Below are 22,253 nucleotides of genomic sequence, written 5' to 3'. Positions count from 1 at the left end.
GGGCTCGGGATCTTTATTTTGGACAATGTCCCCAGGTGTTTTGATGCAAGTCTTCCTCAGGCCACGCTTGGAGAAACACGGACACAGATGGTACATTCTCCCTTTACATGACAGGTGATAGATACACGGGGGAGGGTACTATTTTCTCTCTCTCTCTCTAGATATATTTATGTGGTTAGCCGTATGTAGATATATTGATATGTATTGTATGAGTTTCCTATGGCTGCCATAACGAAGGATCACAAACCACACAGCTTAAAACAACAGAAGTATACTCTCCCATCCTCTGCGGGCCACAAGTCCAAATCAGGTGTCACCGGGTCACCTCCCTCTGAAGGTTCTAGGAGAGGGTCCTTCCTGCCTCTTCCGGCTCCCGGGGGCCCCAGGTGTCCCGTGGCCTATGGCCCCTTCCTCCAATCCCTGCCTGTCTTCACACGGCCTCTCCCTTGACCATGTCTGCTCCTTATCTGTGTTTTAGGAAGACACCTGTCCTTGGGTTTAGGGCCCACCCAGATGATCTCATCCTGAGTCCTTAATTACAACCACAAAGACCCTATTGCCAAATCAGGCACCTTCACGGGCTCTGGGGGTCAGGATGTGATACATACAAATTGCAAAGTGTCTCACAAATTGGCCTTTGAGCTGAAGGACAGGAAAGGCACCTGAGCTCGGGTCCATCCCCAGGATGGCGCCTCCGGCTCTGCCCCTGGCCCCCCTTTGGACCAGACCCGCCACGCCCTGCAGTCGGCTGCCTGCTTGATCAAATGGTGGATTTCCCTTAAAGACCACAACTTCCAGCTGGTGTCTGCCTGTCAGCAGCTCCATCTCCACCCTCACGGCCTCCCTCCCTCCCCGGCCTCTCCTCCTGCTCTTCTGCTGTCCCCTCTGACAGCTGACCCGGGGTCCCTTCCCTCCTCGGTGGATCTGTCCTCCCTAGGAGAGCTCATCGCATCCCTGGCTTCAGGTGCCCTTGACGCGAGGCACCCCTACACCGTCTTCAGCTCTTGTCTCTTCTGAGGTCCGTAGCCTTCTAGGACCAGCAGGCCACTGGCCTGTCCCCTTGGACACCTTCCTGACCCTTCAGCTTACGGGTTGTCAAGGTAGCAAGCCTCCTAGCCTGTCTGCACCTGCATGGCCATGTCCGTGAGATAAGGATTAGTGGAAACTCTGACCTGGGAGGGCCTCACGGGAAGATAAAGCGGTGAAGCTGAGCACAGGGTAAGCACTCAGAATCGGAGGTTGGTGTCTTATTGGGCAGCTGTGAAGCCACACCCCACGCCTCCAGGTCAGGAGCCCAGGGCAGCTGGGAGGCAGGACCCCGGCCAGGTTCCCCCACATTCCAGGCTCAGAGGAGAGAGTTGCCCTCCAGGGGTCTGGAAAGACACCACTGCCCCTTCCTTCTCCAGCCCATGAAACAAAGCCAAGGGGGAACCTTCCTGCCCTTTAGTGATGAGCTCTGGGATTGAGGAGTAATCTCCCCGGAGGGGACAATCAGGGACTTGAACTTACTCGTACTAAAGTACAAATGACTGACAGCAGATGAGTTACCAAGAAAGAGCAAGTACGGGAGGCTGGCCTGAAGGGTCCTGGAGCAGGTCCCCTGGCTTGAGTCAGCAATCAAGGGGCACCTCCCAAAGGAGGGGGTGCAGAATTGCCCACCACTAGGGGGCAGCAGAGCACCAGGGAATCAATTCATAAAGCTAAATCCAGGGGTCCGAATTAATACTCGGATAAGTTGCAAAACTCCTCCCCTACCCCCGTCTAGGGAGCCCCTCTTCTTCCTTCCAAACGAGTGTGTGCTTCATTAGCGTATCCTCCGTAGCATGCCAGGCGGAGGTCCAGAAAGGTCCAAAGCACCTCACTCGTGAGTCAAGGAAGGTTCCTACAGAAAAGCCCAAGTCCGCAGACTTTCTCAAAGCGGGGAACCCCGGCCGGCAGCACCGGCCTCACCTGGAAGCTTGTTGGAAATGCAGATTCTCTGGCCCCGCCCCAGACTGACAGCTTCAGAATCTCTGGGGGCAGGGCCTGGCCGTGGGGGTTTAAACAGACCCTCCCCGGGGGACTCTCTGGAGGCAGCTCAGCCTTGAGAAGTACTGCTTTTGATGAATCGGTACTGGGAGCAGTACTGATCATCATCAAATAAAGCAGCGATTTATTTGCAGACATATGTCGATGTGGCCTTGGGAAGGAGAGGAAGAACGCGGTGGGATGCAGCGTCCTGCAAGGTGGTTGGTCTAGAGCGGGGGATCCACCGGTGGCGGTCACTGGGATGGATGAGCGAGTCGGTTATGGTCGTAGAGCATCGGGACCCAGCCCAAGCAATTTCCAGAAGGGGGAGTGAGACAGTGGCCTCGGGGTTCTGGTTCTCCACGATGAGCCATAGATGCGGCTAAAAAGGAGTAAAAAGGAGCTGCAGGGCCTTTTCCAGGAGCTAGAACGAGTAGAGCCCGCCCTTCGGGAGGCATCAGGAAGAGAGGGTTCAAATTCCTGCTCCGCACCTACAAGCTGGGCCTTGCTGCTCAGTGACTCAACCTCTCTGATTCCTCCGTCCCTGTCCCTGAACAGTGGGGACAATGACAGTACCCACGGCCAAATAAGCTGACTGTGAGGATGGAATTAAATAATTCCTGGGACCCCGGGCTCATAGTCGACACTCAACAAGTGTCCGTGAATCTTCTTAATAAACAGGTCATGTATGGTGGAACCACTTGTGTTTTCCCAGTCCGGTGGTTTCCAAGGTGAAACAGACTTCCCGTATGACCCAGCGATTCCATGTGTAAGGAGACACCCACTTAGGTCCCCATGGAAACCCACCTCCAGATGCTCCCAGGAGCTCTTCAGAGCAGCCAGCAAGGGGACCCAAGGATGAGGTCTGAGGTCCCTCCTGCTAGAAGCATACCTGGGCTGTAAAGATGAGTGAGGTGCAGGCAGGCCCGCCACCGCGGACACCCCTGGACAGCAGCCTGCCCCGTGAAAGACACCGGTCACAAACCAGGCCTCCATTCATACGGAGTGTCCACAACAGGCAGATCCAGAGACGGAAAGCAGATTCGTGGTTGCAGGGGCTGAGCTGGGGGTCGGGAGATTGAAGGGGACGGCTAAGGGAATGGGGTAATGACAGGTTCTAGAATGGACTGCACGGCTAGCATGACTTTTGAATATGCCCCGAACTATTGAGTCGTACACTTTATTTTTATTTATTTATTTTTTAAAGATTTTATTTATTTATTTGAGAGAGAGAATGAGATAGAGAGAGCATGGGGGGGGGGTCAGAGGGAGAAGCAGACTCCCCGCCGAGCAGGGAGCCCGATGCGGGACTCGATCCCGGGACTCCAGGATCATGACCTGAGCCGAAGGCAGTCGCTTAACCAACTGAGCCACCCAGGCGCCCGAGTCGTACACTTTAAACGGCTGAGCTGTGTTGTGTGTGCATTAGACCTCACAAGAGCTGTTAAAAACCCCACATTTTCCCCATGAGATGTCCTAAAGCTATTTTTGTTCTTAGTTGGGGGTTGGGGGGGCGGGTATCCTGTGAACATTTTAATTTTTCCCAAATTGACTGCTAAGCAAAAAAATTTAGAAAAGGTATTCGAGCTCAATTTTGTCTCCAAGGGAGAGGGCTCTGTCATGGGCCCCTCGTTCGAGGTCAGGCCCCCATAACAGCAGAGCGAAACAGCCCCTCAAATTGTGAGTTGTTTTTAAAGGCTGCGGACCATCCAGATGCATTTTGTCTGTAAACACTGTGCAGACCAGGGCGGGTTAAGCCCCTAGGATCTTCAGGGTCTTGGGGTTAACATATCAGAAAAATTCCAGCATGTCCTGACCCAGGAAGGCAAGTCCAGATCCACAGCTGTCCTTGAAGGCAGTGCCAGGGTGGCTTGCCCAGACCTTATCTCCAGAAGGAAATGTCCCCACCCTGCTCCAGTGTTTGTCCAGAAGGAGAGGGTCCAAGCGGAGCCGCTGTGGGCCAGAGGGAAAGTCACCAGGGAAAGGAGGGGCTCCTGGCACGGGGGCTGAAGGATGCTCTGTTCCCTGCCTCCTCTGCTGTTCAGAGCTTCCCCTGGCTTCCCATCACCCTCCCACGGCCTTCGGGCTTGTTCGGGGTGGGGGTGCGCTCAGGTCCTATAGCCTGCCCCTGTCTGCCTATGCAGACTCTCCTCAGCCCTGACGCTTCTCCCCGCTGCCCACACCCCTGGGCCTTTGCACGGGCTGTCATGGGAAGGCTCCACCAGGTCCTGGCTGCATGCCCTCGGACAAGTCACTCCCTCCAGGGCCTTGGTCCCCACCGCAGCGTGAGGAGCCTCGGCAGGCTGCTTGTGAAGAACCCATTTGGTAAAGCATGCCCAGATGGACATGACTCTGACAGGCTCCCACCTACGAGGTGGCTCCTCCAGACTCGGCCTGCTGACCACCCATTCCCTTCCAGCTGGAGTTTCCCTCCTGCCTTACCCCCAGAACCTTCCAGAATGTCCAGGCACAGTGGGGCTCCCAAGCTCATCTATGATAGTCTGGTGGCCTGTTTGCTCTTTGGTCACAGCGTCCACCCCTGGAGGGCTGGGTACCCGTTGCAGTCCCCCCAGCATGCCCTGCCTCCCTGCGCCTGGCCTGTTGCGGGCTCTCTGCAAAGGTGTTCCCTGGAGTGAGTCTCCAGAATACTCTCTCTGCCATTATCTCTCTGGGTCTTCACCAGTTCCTGGAGGCAGGAAACAGGCCATTGGTCCTTGTGGACCACTGAGAAACTGAGCCTCAGGGGACTGGGCTGAAGGCCGGCCTCCTCCTCCTCAGCCTCCTGGGATTTCCGAGACAGTGGGACGGGGCCACCGGCCGGGGGTGCAAGGTAGGGCCTGGCACAGCTCCTCAGATGCTGTTTAAGCGAAGCCGCCAGGCCCGGCCAGGGCAAGAGGTCACGTGTCCTTTGGCCGAGGCAGACCTGCTCCCCGGGCTCAGGCTGTGTGTCTGCTGATTGATCAGTGCTGGCCCCGAGCAGGCAGCCAGCCAGGGCTGGACCAGCTGCTCTGCCTCCCCGCCCAGCCTGAGACCCAGCGCGCCTGCTCTGTTTATCTCCGATGGCAGGAAAACAGGTCCTAGGGGACCCTGAGGGCCACCCTTTTGGAGGCAAACGTGGACAAGCTGTTTAGGCCGGTGAGAGGACATGGGTTTTTGTAGCCAACTCCTGCAACAGCGCAGACTGGGCAATGGAATGGTCTAGAGAGTGGGGCCTGGCTCCTCCCTACAAGGTGACCTTGGGAAAGCAAGGACTCCCTCCACCCGTGTCCCTACCCAAAACAGGGGCAAGAGGTGCATAATGACACGCTTATTCTGAAGGCCAGTCATGGGGGGAAGTGTTGGGCACAGGCCTGGACGCAGAAGTCCTTGGTTAATGTTCCTCATTTATAAAAAGTTTGCTTATTTGTAAAATTTCTCCGAAGTCCTCAAGGAAGAGGCAGAGTGAGAGAAAGCTACAGTTTCGGGATGGGGAGGATTGGGGGTTCCTGTGTGAGGGAGGGTGTGGATGGCAGGGTGCTGCTGGAAGCCGGGGCACCAGGGGAGTGGGGGGATGGGGCTGGTGAGAGAGGTTTTTGGGGGGCCCGGGGGAGTCACTGAGAGTGAGCCGCTCTGGATGGCTGAGCCCATCCCGTGGGAGAACAGGACAGAAGTGTGTGTTGTGCACTGGTACAGTGGGGGATGGGGCGCGTCCACTTTAGTGCATTCTCAAAGCTCCTCGGTGGCTGCGGGGAAGGCTGACTGTTTCTTTGAGGGAGGGAGCAACTTGGGGAGCCCCAGGGGTCTGTGGACTTATCTGGTTACATATCACTGTCACTAGCTGACCGTGGGGAAAGCCAAGTCTGTGCTTGGTGGAGGGTGGTTCCCAAAAGGGGTCTTTATGACCCCTGAAGGCCTGGTCCAAGTCTGCGCTTGGCTCCCACATGGTTTCTGGGTCACAGTTTCTGGGGATTGGAATGTGGACGTCTTTGGGGGCCATTATTCCGCCTTCCACATACTCTCTATCTGCATGGTCCATACCAAATAAAGTTGTCGGAATATTATTCACATAACTTCAAGTTTAGGGTTTGAACATAACAACTTCTCTTCCTACAGATGCCACCAATATCCACCCCCTTCTTCCTTGAATGATAGAACGCCTCTGCTTCACTGGGCCTAAGACTGCTCTTTTCTTAGCCTCATCTGGCCCACGGAGCGGGGGCAGGGGTGGTTTGTGGCACTGCTGGGTGGTGCCTTTAAAAAGAATGAGCGTGGCTCCCTTTGCCTTTTCCTCCTTCCCATTACCTGGGATGTAGACATGATGGCAGGATCTGCAGCAACCACTTTGGATCCAGAGATAAAAACCCCGTGCTGAAGCTAGCAGAGCTGCCCTCCTAGCCCTGGACCCACCTCCCTCTAGATGGTGAGAGAAATACTATCTTGTTTAAGCCAAAGGTATTAGGGGGTCTCAATGCTGTGGGTACACAGTACCCTAACTTAGACACATGGACCTATGTATCTGAGAGGCTGCCTCAACCCTCACTTTGCCAGTGACCCCAAGGGCCTCTGCCTCCTCTGTCTCACACCTCACCACCGCTGAGTTTGTGGAAACTACAGGCAAGATCATCAAACCTTCCTGACTCCGGCAGAGAGGAGATGTGGCCAAATGTTCGTTGCATGCTCAAAGCCCTGGCCACAGGCCATTGGCATCACCTGGGAGCTTGTTAGACATGCTCACATCTTCTGCATCCGCCTCTGCACTTAACGAGACCCTGGGACGTCTGATATTAGCTCTTCAGGGCTTTGTGTTCAAGCTGCCGCTGGATCCCCAGGGTTGTCCTTTGGGCTCCTCATGAGGGAAACGGGAAGCAGGTGGGTCTAGGTTCCCCACCCCTGCTTTAAAAAGTCAACAGCACATTTTTTGGTTCATTTGAGGAGGTTCTGCATAGATTAATTGGCTAAAGCAGAAGGATCTGAAAGTCCTGGTCCTGGGCTGGGTCCCCTCCGATGGCCCCTGCAGGGACTGCCAGAGGTGCCAGGCATGAGGCAGCAGAGAGGCTGCGACAGCGGAGTTTGGGTTCCCAGGGCTCTCTCGGGCCTCATTTGACAGTTTCCCCATTTCCTTTGGAGGAGGCCATCTCCATGGGTGGCAAGGCCTGGAGTCTCATCTCCCGGGGCATTTGAGATTCTTACTTCTATGTAGTGTTGTTTTTAGATCATTTTCATTCATTTGCTTAGTGGATAAATGTTTACTGTGTGTTAAACACTGTGCATTGGGAATAATGCACTGTTTATACCCAACAAGCTTACCTCGTGGAGGTCACATTTTCCTACATGCGTGTCCAGGAAAGAGACATCAAGTCAAAGGGAATAGCCAGTGCAAAGGCCCTGAGCTCAGAGGTGCCAGGAGAGTGTGTGGAGCGTTGTGGCCAGCTGGAGCGCTGTGAGTGAGGGGAGGCAGCAGGAAGGATGCACGGAGGTGGAGCAAGCACAGATATATGGGGGTGGCTGGGCTGGTGTAGCAGATCTGCTGGATACCCCCTGTCTGTGTCCCCTCTGAACTCACCATTGCTGTTCATGCCAACAGCTTCTTAGCTGTGGTGCATGGTAAGAATGTCTGAGGCATTCTCTGGCTGCAGGAGTAAGTTCACCATGCATCAGGGGCCCCAGAAGAGCCAGAGAACTGGTGACCAACTTGTGCCAGTTTGCCCAGGACACTCCTGTCTCTAACGCTCAAAGTCTCGGAGCCCAGGAAACACCTTAGTCCCAGGCAGACTGGGATGGTTGGTCACCGTATGGAGGAGTTAATGTCCCGGGAGCAGTCCTCTAGCAAGGAAGGACAAGCATGCGTATATAAACCCTGGCTCCCTGCCCTTCACACGGGGTACTCCAAGTTGTCCCCTGGGGTCCCCAGCAGGATGCCCACTCGGGACGCCTGTCATTCCCCTGCCCCACCTCCCTTCTACTTCCCTCCCTTGTGCTTCCTGGGAACACATACCCCATCAACTATTTGTACCAAATCCTCGTCTCAAGCTCTGCATCTGGACGACACAACCTGAAACATAAAAGGCAGAGGGGCTAATGAATACTGTGGGGAGACTAAGCCACCCTTTTGAGCTGCCCCTGTCTTGTGGGGAAGGATCTTGGAATTTGGGGGTGTCCCTGTCCTGAGTCCCCTCCAGGCCTGTGCTGAGCTTGGCCTTGAGTCAGAGCGCACATTACAGCTGAGAAGCCAGAACCACGTGCTGCCTCCCCAGACACTTAGGTCATCCCAGCTGCTCTGCCATCTCGGCCTCCCCAACAGCCCTTCATCAGTCCCTTTTCAGCAGGAGGCAGCCAAGTTCGTGGCCAAGGGTAAGTGGTCTTTGTCCTCAGGCAGCAGGGTCGCTGCCAGGAACCCCTGGGCTGAGAGGCAGCTCCCTGCCCGCTGCCAGGCTCTCTAAGGCCCAGTCAGCATCTCCGTGCTGACTCTGGCCTGTGTGCTCAGCCATGGCTTGGTTTGGAGCCTGGGAGCCGACACTGGCCTGCTGACCTGGCCTGCCCTTGCTCCCTCTCTCCTTCACTTGGCTCTGCTAGTGCTGACCTCGAATCCCTTTCCTGGCCCCCAGCCCCGGCCTCTGCAGTCCTCTTGCCTTGGGATGCCCAGATGTGCTGACGGCCTTCCTAGGGCTGCAGCGGCCCCTCCCCGTGCTCTGACCTGCAGGGGCTTTGACTGAGCCCGCACGCTCGGGCCGGTGTGACCCTCTTGGGCCAGCCGGGTGGTTGCGGCCGCTCTGAACCAAGGCCAGGGGACTCCCCTTGCATCGCCTCCCATGGGATGGCAGCTGCTGGAGCGCAGCTCCCAGCGCAAACACGTCCTCTGGACGCATGTCAGGCGGCGAGCAACCCTGCCTCCCCCGCGGCCCCCTCCCCACGCTCGTGGCAAAACCCAAGCCTTGCGACTGCCCCAGTCCGGGTTTGCAATGCTGGTGGCCGCAGGGAAACCTGCCCTTTCCGCTCTAATGACCATTCCGGAAACCCCTTTCCCCCAATGCCTGAAGTGGGTCCTGCCTTACCATGAGCTCGCGGAGAGTTCTTTTGTTCTCCAACTAGCTTCACACACTTGGCCAAATCAAGATTTTTTTTCTCTCTCTCTCATAGCGAGGCAAGAGTAACTCGATTGTGAGGTCTGCAAACTGCTTTCTTCGAAAGGTGCCCCCCCTCCCCGTTCCTTCCTTTAGATGAAAAGGTTCTTTTTTTTCAAGATTTTTATTTATTTATTTGACAGAGAGAGACATAGCGAGAGCAGGAACACAAGCAGGGGGAGCGAGAGAGGGAGAAGCAGGCTTCCTGCCAAGCAGGGAGCCCAATGCGGGGCTCGATCCCAGGACCCTGGGATCAGGACCTGAGCCGAAGGCAGTCGCTTAACGACTGAGCCACCCAGGCGCCCCTGAAAAGGTTCTTTTAGATTCAAAAGACAACTTTGCCTTCAGTGCACTGTGTGCCCTGGAGCCCGCAGACGCCTTATCCCTCCTGCAGCCTCTGTTCTGTAATAAGTCGCTTCCGCTTCCGAGACAGGAATCCAGGTGTCGCCCAGGTCCACCTGGGGCCCTTGCGCTCAGAGCCGAGGTATTAAAGCCCAGTGAGGAGGAGCCCTTTGTGGTTCAGAATATTTCCGTGTTACAGGAGTAGTGACTGTGACCATTTTTAAGTGATTCCGAAGTGCCGTGCTCAATCTCCGTCATGCTCTCGACCTCCCCATGAGGTGCTCCAACGGCTGTCCCCATTTTATGGATCAGGAAACAGAAGCTCAGAAAGCTTAAGTGATTTGCCCAAAGACACACAGCAGGACTCAGACCTCGATCTATCAGAGAGGGCCAGAGGGGCCCCTGGTGATTCATTTTGGAGTCTCTGGAGATTGCTTTTGGAATCAGGGTTTGTTGTACTCTTCCGTCTTCTTGTGGGCTTTGTTTTCCCAAATCAAAACCAGTTGTTGTTGTTTTTGATTTAGTTGGGTCCTAGTAGGACCTCCCGAAAGCAGGAGGAGATGCCTTTCCAGAATGAATGGAAACCATTTACACAATAGTTGTCAGATGAGTTAGCAGGCAATAAATCATATAGAATAATGCTTGAAAAGCTGAAATAAATCTGTGTGGGCAGCTGGTTTAACCCCTAAATTGGTTCCAGCCTTTAAAAAAAACAAAAACAAAAACAAACTTTTTCTCTCTTTTTCTTGTTTATTTCAGCTTTTTTTTTTTTTTCTTACGCATATTTTCTAGACCTGGCTCTCTGTGGTGGTGCTGATGAGTTAAACCGTTCTGCTTATCTAAATGCTAATAAGGGCCACCCTTATTAGCTCCTGATTAGTTATTAGCTCCTTATTAGTTATTAGCTCCTTATTAGTTCCTGAGTGTCTTCATTCAGGCACACACACTGAGGTGGCCAGGAGGGGTGTCCACATGGGAGCGGTTCACAGAGGGGGCGCAGGCCGTTGCACCCACTGAGCTCCGCCAAGCCCCTTGCTGTCAGGGGTCCCAGCCCAGACCTCCTGAAGCCATAGTGCCCGGGAATCTGCATTCCCGGCCCCGCGTTAGACCCGCTGCTCCCCGCCGGGAGGAAGCCGGGGTGGACAGGAGGCTCTGCTGAGGCCTCCACCTAGGTTTGTTCCCCCGAGACACAGTTCTTCAGAATGGTGTAGGGTTCCAGCACCCCTGGCCCGGCTGGCTGGGTGGCCACGCCTACCCCAGGGCAAACCTCTGTCGATTTGGGAGCAAAGGAGAATATTCCAAATATTCCACGACCACCTTCATCATCACCTCAGCGTGGACAAGTCACTTCTGCCCATTTCCACTTCCTTTTCCTTCAAAACATCAAAAATAATGTCTGAGAAAAGTTAGGAACTCTGTCATCCACGTGTTTCTGAGCGCACAGACAATAGAAGGAACCCCTGGAGTCAAGACAAACCCTTTCTCTGGGGCTCCCATGGTTCATCCACTCGTCCAACAAACCCTTCTCTGAGCTTCTACCACGTACGAAACGCAGACCCGGAGGGACAGATGGACAGGAGCCAGCCAGCCATGCCCCTGCCTGCCCGGGGCCCGACGGCCGGGAGACACCCTGTGTGATAAATTATGGAACCAGGGGCTCAGAGGGCTCACAGTGGGCTGTGACCCAGTTTAGGAAGCTGGGGCCTGTGTCCCCCGAGAGCTGAAGGGGGCGGGCAGTGGAGTGAAGGGGGCTGGGCTGGCATTCCTAACAAGGGCAACAGTGCAGGGAAGGCCCTGTGGTAGGAAGGGGCTTGGAACGTATTAGGGTACAAAGCCAGTAGAGGGTCTGGTGAGATGGCATAAGATGAGGCCTCATGCACCACGAGAAGGTTCCAGAACACCCTGCCCGTCCTGCTCGTCTCCGGCCGTATGTGGGACAGGATCCAAGCGGGATCTTCCTCTCAGCTGTCCCTCTGGCCATCAGATGTGACATTCCTCAGGTGCCCTGGCCCCTGTCCGCTTGGACCCCTTCCCGAGTTAGCCAACCGCCGCCAGCAGAGATTGGGAAATCGGGTAAGGTTTTCCAGATGTCCAAGGCAAATCTGGGCCTGGCTTCTAAGAAGGACAGTTTGTTTGGCTTTCTGAGGTTTACAAACAGCGGGATGAGGTTCCCTTCCTCTCCCTCGTGAGGTTGCACGTGACGGGGCCAGGAGCCAGGGAATGCCCGGCCGGCCGATGCTGCCTTTGAGGATGCGGGGCTTGTTCCGCATCCATCCTGCACCCTCTGCATCCCGGGGCCCACCTGTCGGGACCAGCCGCCCTCGGGTCCTGTGGGGTTTGGCCAGTGGGAGATACTGGCAGGAGCTGGAGGAGATAAGTGGGTATTTACTCCCCCAGTTTCCTCCCTGTGGGTCTTGGGGCCTGGCCAACTGCATGCAGGTCTGGGCACTGCACACAGACCTCCCTGGCTGGCCGATGGCTCCTTCCTCCTGCCCCGTGCTGCCCGCTGAGCACAGATGGCTCCCGGACCCCCCCCCCCCCGCCCCCAGTTATCCTGATGGGGGCAAGCCCGCGGGAGCTGCTCTGCCCGGCCGCTGTCCCGGAAGTGGCTCTCACTCTGCCAAACCCAGGGAAGTCCTGTTCCATGACCACCCGCTTCCAACCTGGATCGCTGGCAAGAGAGAGAGCCCACTGCTTCGTGCAGAGAGCTGTTCCCACAACTGAGGCTTGGCTCTGTAAGTTCCCAAACCCTGTGGCCGTTTTAAGAGGGCACCCTTCTAAAATGTGTTTCTGAAAGGTACGAATGTAGGTTGTAAGAAGCTAAGCATGAAATAAAGAAAAGCGTGTGCGATTTGAAATCATGTGGATGTGACCCACCCCAACTACCCCTCAACCGAACAGTCTCTCCCATTCATAAAATGGGGAGAATGGTCATGATCCAGACAGGTGATGGGGCAGGAAGGTCAGATAAAGCTTGGCCAACACCCTGGGCGTATCGCAGTGATATAAAGATGATGGTTGGTAGTCATAGGGGCCGTGTGCACAGGGCCCAGCTCATCACACACATTTTCACGGTGCTATCCTCCAGGGACTGCTATCACCCCACTCCGCAGAAGGACAAGTCGAGGCACAGAGAGGTCAGGCGACTTGACCCCCAGTTAAACTGCTAGTGAGTGGCACAGCTAGTCTTGACTCCAGCTCCATCTGACCCTGAGCCCAAGTTTGTAACCTGCGATAATCCCCCAAAACCCGCCACGGGGATCACCATGGTCCACTCGCCCACCTTCTTAAACAGAGACTCAGGTTCACATAATCGTGCATATTGCCTGGGCTAGTAACATCCCAGGCTCGGCGTTGATTACAATATCGTCCACTCTGATCCCCAAAGGCCTCTCCAAGCCTTGGGTATCTTCCGTAGCATTTCTGCTCCCCGCTCAGGGGGTAAGGAATGGGTTCTGTTCTGCACCCAAGTGCCCAGATTCCAGCCCCCAAAGAGAAATAGAGAGGCAAATCCCTCAAACTCGAGGCAGGTTGTGCTGCAGTTGGACCAAGCCCAGAGGATTCCGGGACATGCCTTTGACGTGAGCACAGCCCCCCTGCAACCCACGAGACCCCCCGGCCCCACATGGCGCCACCCCACGCAGACACATTCACCAGTCTGCCGCCAGGCTGAGCTGAGGCGCCGGCCGCTCTGACATCGGGGATCAGCCCCCGGGATGTGGTGGGGAGGGCTGGTTTCAGATGACAAGACACGTCGCCTGTTTTCCCAGATAGATGTTGAGCATGCCCTCCCTCTGACTCACTTAGTGGCAGACGCTCCCGTGAGCAGCCCCGCCAGGAGGCGCCCCCAGCACCACAAACCCAACACACAAACAGCTCATTGCTCTTCTTCCAGAAGCTTCTGGAGGCCTTTGTGCTCTGGGCCCTGATGATCCTCACTGTCCCCCCGCCAGTCCTCCAGAAGCTGGGGCCCCTCTATCCTTTCCTTGCCTGTTCAGGTGAAAATCTCTCTGCACACCCCTGTTCCTTCCTAGGCCCTCCCTCTGCCCGCATCCCTACCCCGATAGACTGCACAGCTCCAGCCGGTCTCCCCAGAGTTCAGGCTTGCCCAATGTGGGGCTTTTGTTTTGTTTTTTAAAAATAATTAACTGAGGTGAACTCACATAACGTATAATTAACTATCAGAAGTGAGCCTTCTGGAGGCATTTAGTACATTAACAATGCTCTACGGCTGTGAGCTCTACAGACTTCCAAAATGGGTCCGTCACCCCAAAGTAAAACCCCACGTATGAAGCATTGCTTCCTATCCCCTCTCCCGCCAGGCCCTGTCTCTGGATTTTTCTGTTCCGGACATCTCCCACAGATAGAGTCAGGCGGCATGTGACCGCCTGTCTCTGGCTTCCTTCACGTGGCAGCAGGTTTTCAAGGTTGATCCATGTTGTGGCCTGTATCAGTGCCTCATTCTTTGTTGTGACAAAATGAAATTCCACCACACGGCTAGACCGTGTGTGGATTGTCCGTCATCGGTTGACAGACACTTGGGCTGTTTCCAACTTGCCCTCCTGTGAGATCCATGTACAAGCACCAGTTCCGGTCCCTGCTTTCCTATTTCTGGGTATATACCTAGGAGGGGGATGGCTGGGTCATAAGGTGACTCTGTGTGTAACTTTTTGAGGAGCCCATGTGTGTCTGCACATTCTTTGACCTCCTTCCTTTAAAGGTGGAGGCTAATTCCCCTCCCTTTGGTGTGGACCCGCTCACTAAGTCTCACTTCTAACTAGTAGAATGTGGTGAAAGCGATGCTGTCCCACCTCCCAGGCTAGGTCCTGGGAAGGACACCCTCTGCTTGCCTCTCCCTCTCTTGGGTCACTTGCTCTGGAGCAGCCTGAGATACTGAGGCCTCCTGCCACCAACCAGCACCAACATGGTGGCCATGAGTGGCTCCCCATCCGCAATCGAGCCTTCAGGCCTGCATGTGGACCCTGAGAAACCCCAAGCCAGAACTATCCTGCTGAGCCGTTCCCAAATACCTGGTCCGCAGAAACTATGAGCGATCATAAATGTTTACACCTGAGTGTTGGGGTGACTTGTTACACAGCAATGTCTGGCTAATCCACCCACCCACACCCAGGCCTTCCCCCCACAGCAGCTACAATGGATGAAACATGCATGCCGCATGGACAGAAACAAAAGGAACGAATAAAAGAATAAATGAGGGAGAAGAGAAAGCTCTCTTTGGAAAAAAAAGCAGCTCTCTGACAACCATATATCTGCCAAGTAATGGATCCGCCAGCGAATAAATGCATTAGGAATGGTGCAGTTAGATCATCAGTGGATGCGGAAAACCTCACGAGAGACAATGTTTGGAGGAGCAGGATATTTATAGTCTCAAAGTATTTCCCCACAAATTATTTATAATTTACAAAGGGGAAAATGGTAACTTTTCAGTGGAGAAAACAGGCAGACACAAGCCTAATCAAGTGGTTGAAACTAACATCAGCAACCTCCCAGCCACTCACGCCAGCCCCTGCCACCCCCGGCAGGTGGGGTCCAAGCCTGGCGGCCCTCATGCGGCTTTGCAGAGCACTCTCCCAGCCCAGCGGGACTGCCCCCCGGGCAGAGAACGCCCCAGCTGTGGATCGGAGAGCACAGGCCTAGGGCATGTGGCCGTTCCATCTAGAAGGTTCACCTGGGCTTGAAGCTAGCCCTGCTCCAGAATGGAGTGTGAGTCTTCTGTTCATCGCTTCTGTATGTATGTTGTACATTTGGGGCGAGTATGCTCATTCACAGATTCAGCTACATCCATCTGCTTGTCATCGTAGAAGGAAAAAAAATGCAACATATCTTGGACCAAAAGCATAGTGATTTTCTGTTCATGAGAGAGACATTTTCTGTAAGCTTACTGTTTTACAGGCAACTTAAGAATGGATTTTGAGGAGTCTATTTTTTCCTAGAACTAATAAACTTCTAAATTTATTTTTTTTTTTGAAAAAAAATATGGTCTAATATGTCATCCATATTAGACCAAACCAACAACGTGTCTCCGGAGGAGACGCACTCAGGGGACCAGAGCATCACTTCTGCAGGATTTCTACCCCAAATGCAGAACCGGGGTATAAGTGTGAGACAAACTCAAACTGAGGGACATTCTACAAAATAATGGGCCCATACACTTCAAAACTGTTACCATGAAGACCAAAAAAAAAAAAAGAAGAAGAAAAGGCCAAGTACCCCGTTCACAAGGAAAGGACACTCAAGAGACCCGGCAGGTAAATGCGGTGCAAGGTCCTGGGTCTTGTTCTAGAAAAAGCAAATACAACCACAGAAGACGAGCAGGACAGTTGGTGAGATTTGAATATGAACCACAAGTGATACAGATTAGATACGAGGATGGTATCCATGTGAATGTCCTGACTTCGATCTTTGCACCGTGATTAAGTGAGAGAATGTTCTTGTTCTCGGGAATCGCACACCAAGTATTTTTTAAACCACTTTACTGAGGCATGATTGACATCCAAAAAGCTCTCCATGTTCAATGTACACAACTTGATGCGTTTGGAGATAAGGCTACACCCACGAAACCATCCCCATAATCTATGCCATAAACATACGCGTCATCTTCAAAGTTCCATTCATTCATCCATCCATGCATTCGTTCACTCACTCATTCTTTCAGTGATCCCCCTCCCAGCACACAGCGCAGCATTTTTGACGACGGGCTCTATGCCGTGCGGTGGTCAGTGGGACAGACTCATCTTACAGAGCGGACACTACGCACCCTTTGATGACTCTCTCTGCTCCTAAGAGTCTGACTGTTGGATTCGTCCTGCAAATGGTCGCCTGCAGCATTAGTCCTTCTGCGTCTGGCTTATTTCTTAGCATCACGTCCTCCAGGTTCATCCATTTGGCTGCAAATGGCAGAATTTCCTTCTTTCTTCGGGCTCTGTAATCGTCCATGGCACATATTTGCACATTTTCTTTTTGAGGGACACGTAGGTTGCTTCTATCACACTGAAGTGAGTATGGGTAACAGCGTCTGCTGGCTGTGACTTACGGTCACATGGCTCAGGGAGGGGACATGCATTCACACCCACCCAGAGCAACACGTGGGTGTGAAGCAAACGGGGCAAAACCCAAAGAGTTGGTGAGTCTGCATGAAGAACACACAGGAGGTCCATATGCTGTTCTTGCAACTTTTCTGTGAGTTTGAAATTATTAGTCCCCAATTTAAAAAGTCCCCAATTAAAAAAAAAAATTCAGTGCTGGCCAAAGCAAATGAGCTGTTTGGTCCAGCTGAGCCCACGAGCTGCCAGGTTTCTGTATGGGGACCAGACTGTAACCAATGCAAGGGCAGGCCCATCTCAGCTTCCCCACCCAAGTTCCCAGAACTGAGAGCAGTGTCACAGATGAAATGGGTGCTTGGGACTTGTCCTTGGGTTAGAGAGATAAAGCCCAGAAACAAGTGGGACAAAGGAAGGTTCTGGGACAGTCCGGGGAAGGAACTGGGTGAATTGAGCCTTCTTGCTGTTCCTCAAACATGCCAGGCACACTGCCGCCCCAGGACCTTTGCACCTGCTGTGCCCTCTCCCTGGAACGCTCTCCCCCAGTAACCTTACCTCCTCACTACCCTCTGTGAGACCTTCCTTCCCAGGCTACCCCAACTGAGAGTCCTGCAGCTGCCCCCACCCCTGCCGACATACTGCATTTCCCTTCCTTATTATTTTTCCCCCAGAGTGTTTTTTGAAATTTATTTTCTTTTAGAAAGGCAGAGGGAGACAGAGAATCTCAAGCAGGCTCCACGCCCAGTGCGGAGCCAGATACGGGGCTCGATCTCATGACCTTGAGATCATGACCTGAGCCGAAATCAAGAGTCAGAGGCTTAACCGACTGAGCCACCCAGGAGCCCCTTGAAACTTATTTTTATTTATTTATTTTCTTGTCCATCTTTCCCACTAAAATGTAAACTTCACAAAGGCAGGATTTTTTGTTCTTTTCATTTGCTGCTGAATCCCCAGTGCCTAGCAGAGTATCTGAGACATTGTAGGCATTTAATAAATATTTGGCAAAATCAAAGAGGCAGGAAGACAGGGAGGGACGGAGGGACAGAGGAAAGAAGGAAGGGACAGAGGGAAAGGAATGATCACAAATCTCCCCTCCTCCTCGGCCAAAGCTTCTTCAGCCCCATTTGAGGGCCCCCAGTCCCCCCAACTTCCTACTGCCACGTAGGAGAGCTGGTCTCCAATGTGGGTCAGCCCACGCTCAGCCCGAGGCTGTTGGCCAGGGAAAGACCTGGCCTCTCTCCAAGGACTGAGTCTTCTTCTCAAAGCCGATTGACATTTCCACTTAAAAAGAGATTGTCCAGCCCAAAGAAGCCTATTGCACACTTCCTGTCTGCTGCTTGCTCAGCTGGGGCCCCGGCTGGGCCAGCTCTGGCGTGTCATCCTCTTTGAGCATTTAAGCGACCCCCTGCTCTGGCCCAGTTTCGGCCGCCCGGGGCCCACCTGGCATGTGTAAGCCATTTCCTGCTGGCAGCCCACTGCCCACCTCTCATTAACTAGAGGCAGAGTGGGAAGCGAGGCTGCAGGGCAGATCCTCAGTGGGACTGGCAGAGCTGGGCTCTGGGGATGGGCCCAGCCAGAGGCTGGCACTTTGTCTTGATCATATTTTAATTCTACCTCATCTTGGTCAGAAAGGAATGTGGTTAATGTAACACTGTGGACGGGCCCACAAACCAGCCAGAAAGAAGGTGCACACCTTCCGCCTGGGGTACCGGGTATGGATTAATACACACAGCTGACGGACTACCCCAGCCTGCTCCCATCCGTGTGAGGCCCCCAGCCGGCCTCGCAGGCCAGGCCCGGGTCATCATGCATTTATGAAGGGGGAAACCGAGGCTCCCAGGGCTCTTGCCTGACCTAACGGGGGCAGCCAGGCAATTCCCTCTCTTCTCTCCCTCCTGATTCAGGACGCACTTGTTTAAGTGTCTTCCCTCCCAGAGCTTTTATTTAGGTTTATCGTGTAAGCACCGTGCAGATCACAGACGGAGTGGGATCATGCTGAGGCTGGCTTTGTGCATCTGCATGTCACAGAGTCTGATTCTTCCAGATCACCCCTGGATGCCGAGTGATGGAGGTCCCCGATTTCTCTGCGTCACCAAGGGCATGGGGCTGGCGGCCATCCTTACAGGAGTCCACGCATCAGGACCAAAGCCTTAAACCCTCTTCACCATGATCTGTTGTGCAAGACGCGCCCTGCCTTCAGAGATGTGGAATGGGGAGGAGTTGGGGACAAACGGTAGGTGCACCTCTCAGGCCACGGCACCTGCGTGGGGACCACCGCCTGTGGGGCAGTGATGTGAAATTTGCAAACCCATCCAGAGACATTAAGGATGCGGAACATGCCTCTCTGATGGGAGGAAGTGTGTGCCCGAGGAGAGGGAAGGCTGCGTGTTCAGCCTGGAAGGGCTGCTCCTCGGGGTTGGAGCCGGATCTGGGCAAGGCTTCTCCCGGCTCTGGCTCGGGCCAGGTGAGCAGGAACGGTGGGAATAGCGGAAACGAAGGGTCAGGTTTGAAAGAAACAGAATCTACCGTGTTTGGTCCGAATGGGTGAACCAGAGCCCTCCCGGACTTTGAAAAAGGGAAGAGGCATTTAAATGAAGGGACATGAAAGGGGGTCCCCTCCACAATAAATGTCTTGGGCCACGAGGGAAGAGGGTGAGGGGAAGTCAGCCCAGCGAAGAGCCCCACGGATGGAGGGGACTGCTTGGGCCTGGGGACTCTCCTCCTCGCCCAGAGTCCGTTTTCGGGGGCAGAGGCTACTGTCGGGAGCCTCTGGCTTTGGGATTCTGGGCCCCGTCCCCCAAATCGGAGGCAGGCAGGGTTGGGTGAGATCCAGAACGTCTGACGGGATTGCCCTGCTTGGGCCAGACACGTCCCCCATGGTCAAGGCCCCTGCTCGCTCACAGCTGGATTTCAGTCCCCATTGTCCCTGCCAGGTGCTTTTGTTCAGTGCACAAACTACATAGCTGTAGGAGTGGAGAGGTGGCCCTGGTCACCAGATGTTAGGTCTTAGGAGCAAGCAACATCATCCTGCATTCATTGAACAAATATTAATCAAGCTCTTAGTGTACATGCTGAGCACCGTGCCACACAAATCAGGTCAAACAGAAAGGCCTGAGAGCCTCTCACATGCCCAGACTGATTAGTAATGCCTGTTTGGAGAGCTGTGATCCATTCGTGATGTCTGCCATGGCCCGGGGATGGGACAGGGAGCGTGGTGTGTGAGCAACCATTACTGGTTCCATTTCCCAGCTTGTGCCGGGGGGGGGCACACAGACAGGAGGCATCGACAGCCCTTGCTTTCAAGGGGGAGTTCACGGGCATAAACAGAACAAAGAATTAACGGCTCTAACCCAGTGTTACAACTCATGTGTGGCCTGGTAGTGTTTGGAGGCATTTGTTTATGTGGATTTTTCCTCACGGAGTCTCCCCCGCTCCGCTCCCCCATCCAGGCAGCAGCAAGGCTGGCCTCGCTGCTCGGGGAAGATGCTTGGAAGTCCAAGTCGGGGAGAGGCCACCGGCCTTCCTGGCCCAGCCTAGCTGGGGAGAGAGGGGTTGCAGAAGCCCTGTGGCCACGGGAAGTATCGTCTTTCCCAGGAACTGAGAGACAGCCCTTATTGCTGGAGCAGAGCATGGAGGGTAAGAAGAAGCCAGGAAGGCCAGCAGTCACCTCATTCATGGCCTTGCAAGATGGCTTTATGAATCTGGCCTTTCTCCTAAGAGCCATGGGGAGCCATGGAAGATTTCAGAAGGGGAGTGGTGATGTGGCAATGGACAGTGCCCTCTGGTGGCTCTGTGGGGGGTGGCATCGTCAATGCTTGTGGGCTGCACTGGGCTGTAGAAACTGCGGCCAGGACCCGTCCTGGGCTTGGTTCTAAGTCTTCCTTGCAGTCCTTCTGAGATATCCGCCCTGTCCATGCTGGTGGAAACAGCTCGCAAAGGCCAGCCTCCCAAGGCAGGCCACCAAGTCACGCTCTCCAGGGGACACCAGGGGGCCTGCCACCACGCCATGAAACAGATGCATACAGCAGGTCCGGCTGGCGTGGGTTTCCTCCAGCTGGTGCGGGTCTGGGTCTGGCTTCAGACAGGGAAGGGAGGGGTCCTGATCGCCGTCCCCTTAGTCATCTCTGACCTTTGATCTCAGACCTCAGATGAGTGTGGGCATGTGAGTGCTCAGCCAGCCAGCCAGCCAGCCAGTGAGCAAAGATGGAATGATGGCAACTCTAATCCTCTGCATTACCCAAGGCAGATAAGCCCCAACCAGCCACAACACGGGGATCTGGTGTCTGCTGTCCACACCCTCCCTTGCACACTTGTGACCTGTTTCTCCCTGAACCTGCAAATGCTTATCGCAAATGGCAGGCAAGGGGTTAGTGTGGTTTGGGTATTTCTGCAGAGCACAGCCTTAAGCTGGAGACTTTTAGCAGCTGTTTTTCTTCATTTTTTTTTTTTTTTTCTGTATTTCAGACAGGATGACTTGAGTCAACTGGACTTTTTGGAAAGAGGGATGAGATGTTTTTCCTCCTCCATTTTCAGAAAGGAACGCCCATGCCCGGTGTAACAGAGTCAAAGGGACGGTCAGGGACCCCACCTTCCTCTCACCCAAACCCCCATTTCCCTCCCAGTTAGCAGTATCTTCGGTCCTTCCAGAGAGGCCAGGCTCATAGGGGCAACAACGTATCACTGGCTTCTATGAAAATTTGCTCCTGTGAACACGTTCTGTCTGTCGCTTGCTGGCTGCTGGCTGTGCTTCCATAGGGGAAGGATATTATAAAACAGCTCAGAGGTTTTCTTTTGGGGTTCCCCCCCATCAGCACTCCTACTGCTATTACATACCAGCCACAAAATGCAGCTTATCGCTCAGAGAGGAGGAGAACAGATACAAACGGACAAACACTCAGTTTTGAGCTTCAAAATAACTTTTTGAGGTTTTTTAAGTCCTTAGTCAGTGGTCTTGGAAGTCGGGCATTCAAGTGTACATAATGTTTCTGGAATTCCCAGACCTGGGTGTTCTCACATGAAGAGCCACACGTGGAGAACCGACCTCGGCCTGAATCTGAAGGGAAGTTGCAAGATGCAGCCGAGGGAAGAAACAAATCCATGGAGGGGAAGAGTGGGAGAGGCGAGCGGCCGGCTGGGGCAGCACCGTGGGAGGTGGAGGCTTGCGTAGCCACTGGGGTCCAGCCTGGGAAACACGCTCCTCTGGACACTTTGACGGAGGACACTGAATGCTGGGAGCCGGCCATGCGGTCCACAGAACGCTGAGAAGCCACACAGCTGGGCCGAGACCTGAGTTCAGCCAGCGCAAGAGGCCACCGGAGCTGTAGCCACAAGGGGGGAAGGGGCTTCTCCTCCAGTGCCCCCCTTGGCCTCCATCGGCGGACCAAGGCACCTGGCAAACACAGCCACTGGGGATCCTGTGACGCAGAGGATGGGAAGGGCCCGGAACCCCGGCCCAGCATCGCTTCCACACGGGCCTGGATGCTAGAGCAGAAAGGCTGTGAGGGGGGCCCCGGGAAGGAGTCTGACCGGAGAGCCCTGCTTCCCACAGCGTGTGTGTAGCATGTGGGGCTTTAGAAGTTCCTTGGGCCCCAGAGAGGAAGTGGGATATGGCCAAGCGGGCAGGTTGGTACACTCCTGGGGCAGGGGAGAGGGGTCACCAATGCAAGGAGCAAAGTGACCCCGCTTGAGGATCACAGAACAACCAAGCTGGGGAGCAACCCACACAGTATCTGAGATCAGAGTT

The 22,253-nt window shown here is 54.4% G+C and overlaps 1 protein-coding gene across 1 annotated transcript in view; it reads left to right on the top strand.

Annotated features, from left to right (window-relative positions):
• The window catches only part of CRISPLD2 (cysteine rich secretory protein LCCL domain containing 2), a 130,066-nt gene extending 111,475 nt beyond the window's left edge, over positions 1-18,591 (top strand). Inside the window, exon 15 of the mRNA XM_054511222.2 lies at positions 18,555-18,591. Coding sequence (XP_054367197.1) covers positions 18,555-18,576 — 22 coding nt within the window. The 3' untranslated portion in view covers positions 18,577-18,591. The remainder of the gene's footprint in view (positions 1-18,554) is intronic.
• Positions 18,592-22,253: the final 3,662 nt, after the last annotated feature.

The sequence above is a fragment of the Mirounga angustirostris genome, unplaced genomic scaffold (assembly GCF_029215605.1).
Source record: "Mirounga angustirostris isolate CCGP_5_RB_7025 unplaced genomic scaffold, mMirAng1.0.hap1 SCAF_16, whole genome shotgun sequence".
NCBI classification, from domain to species: domain Eukaryota; kingdom Metazoa; phylum Chordata; class Mammalia; order Carnivora; family Phocidae; genus Mirounga; species Mirounga angustirostris.
This window is presented reverse-complemented; position numbering and strand designations above follow the sequence as displayed.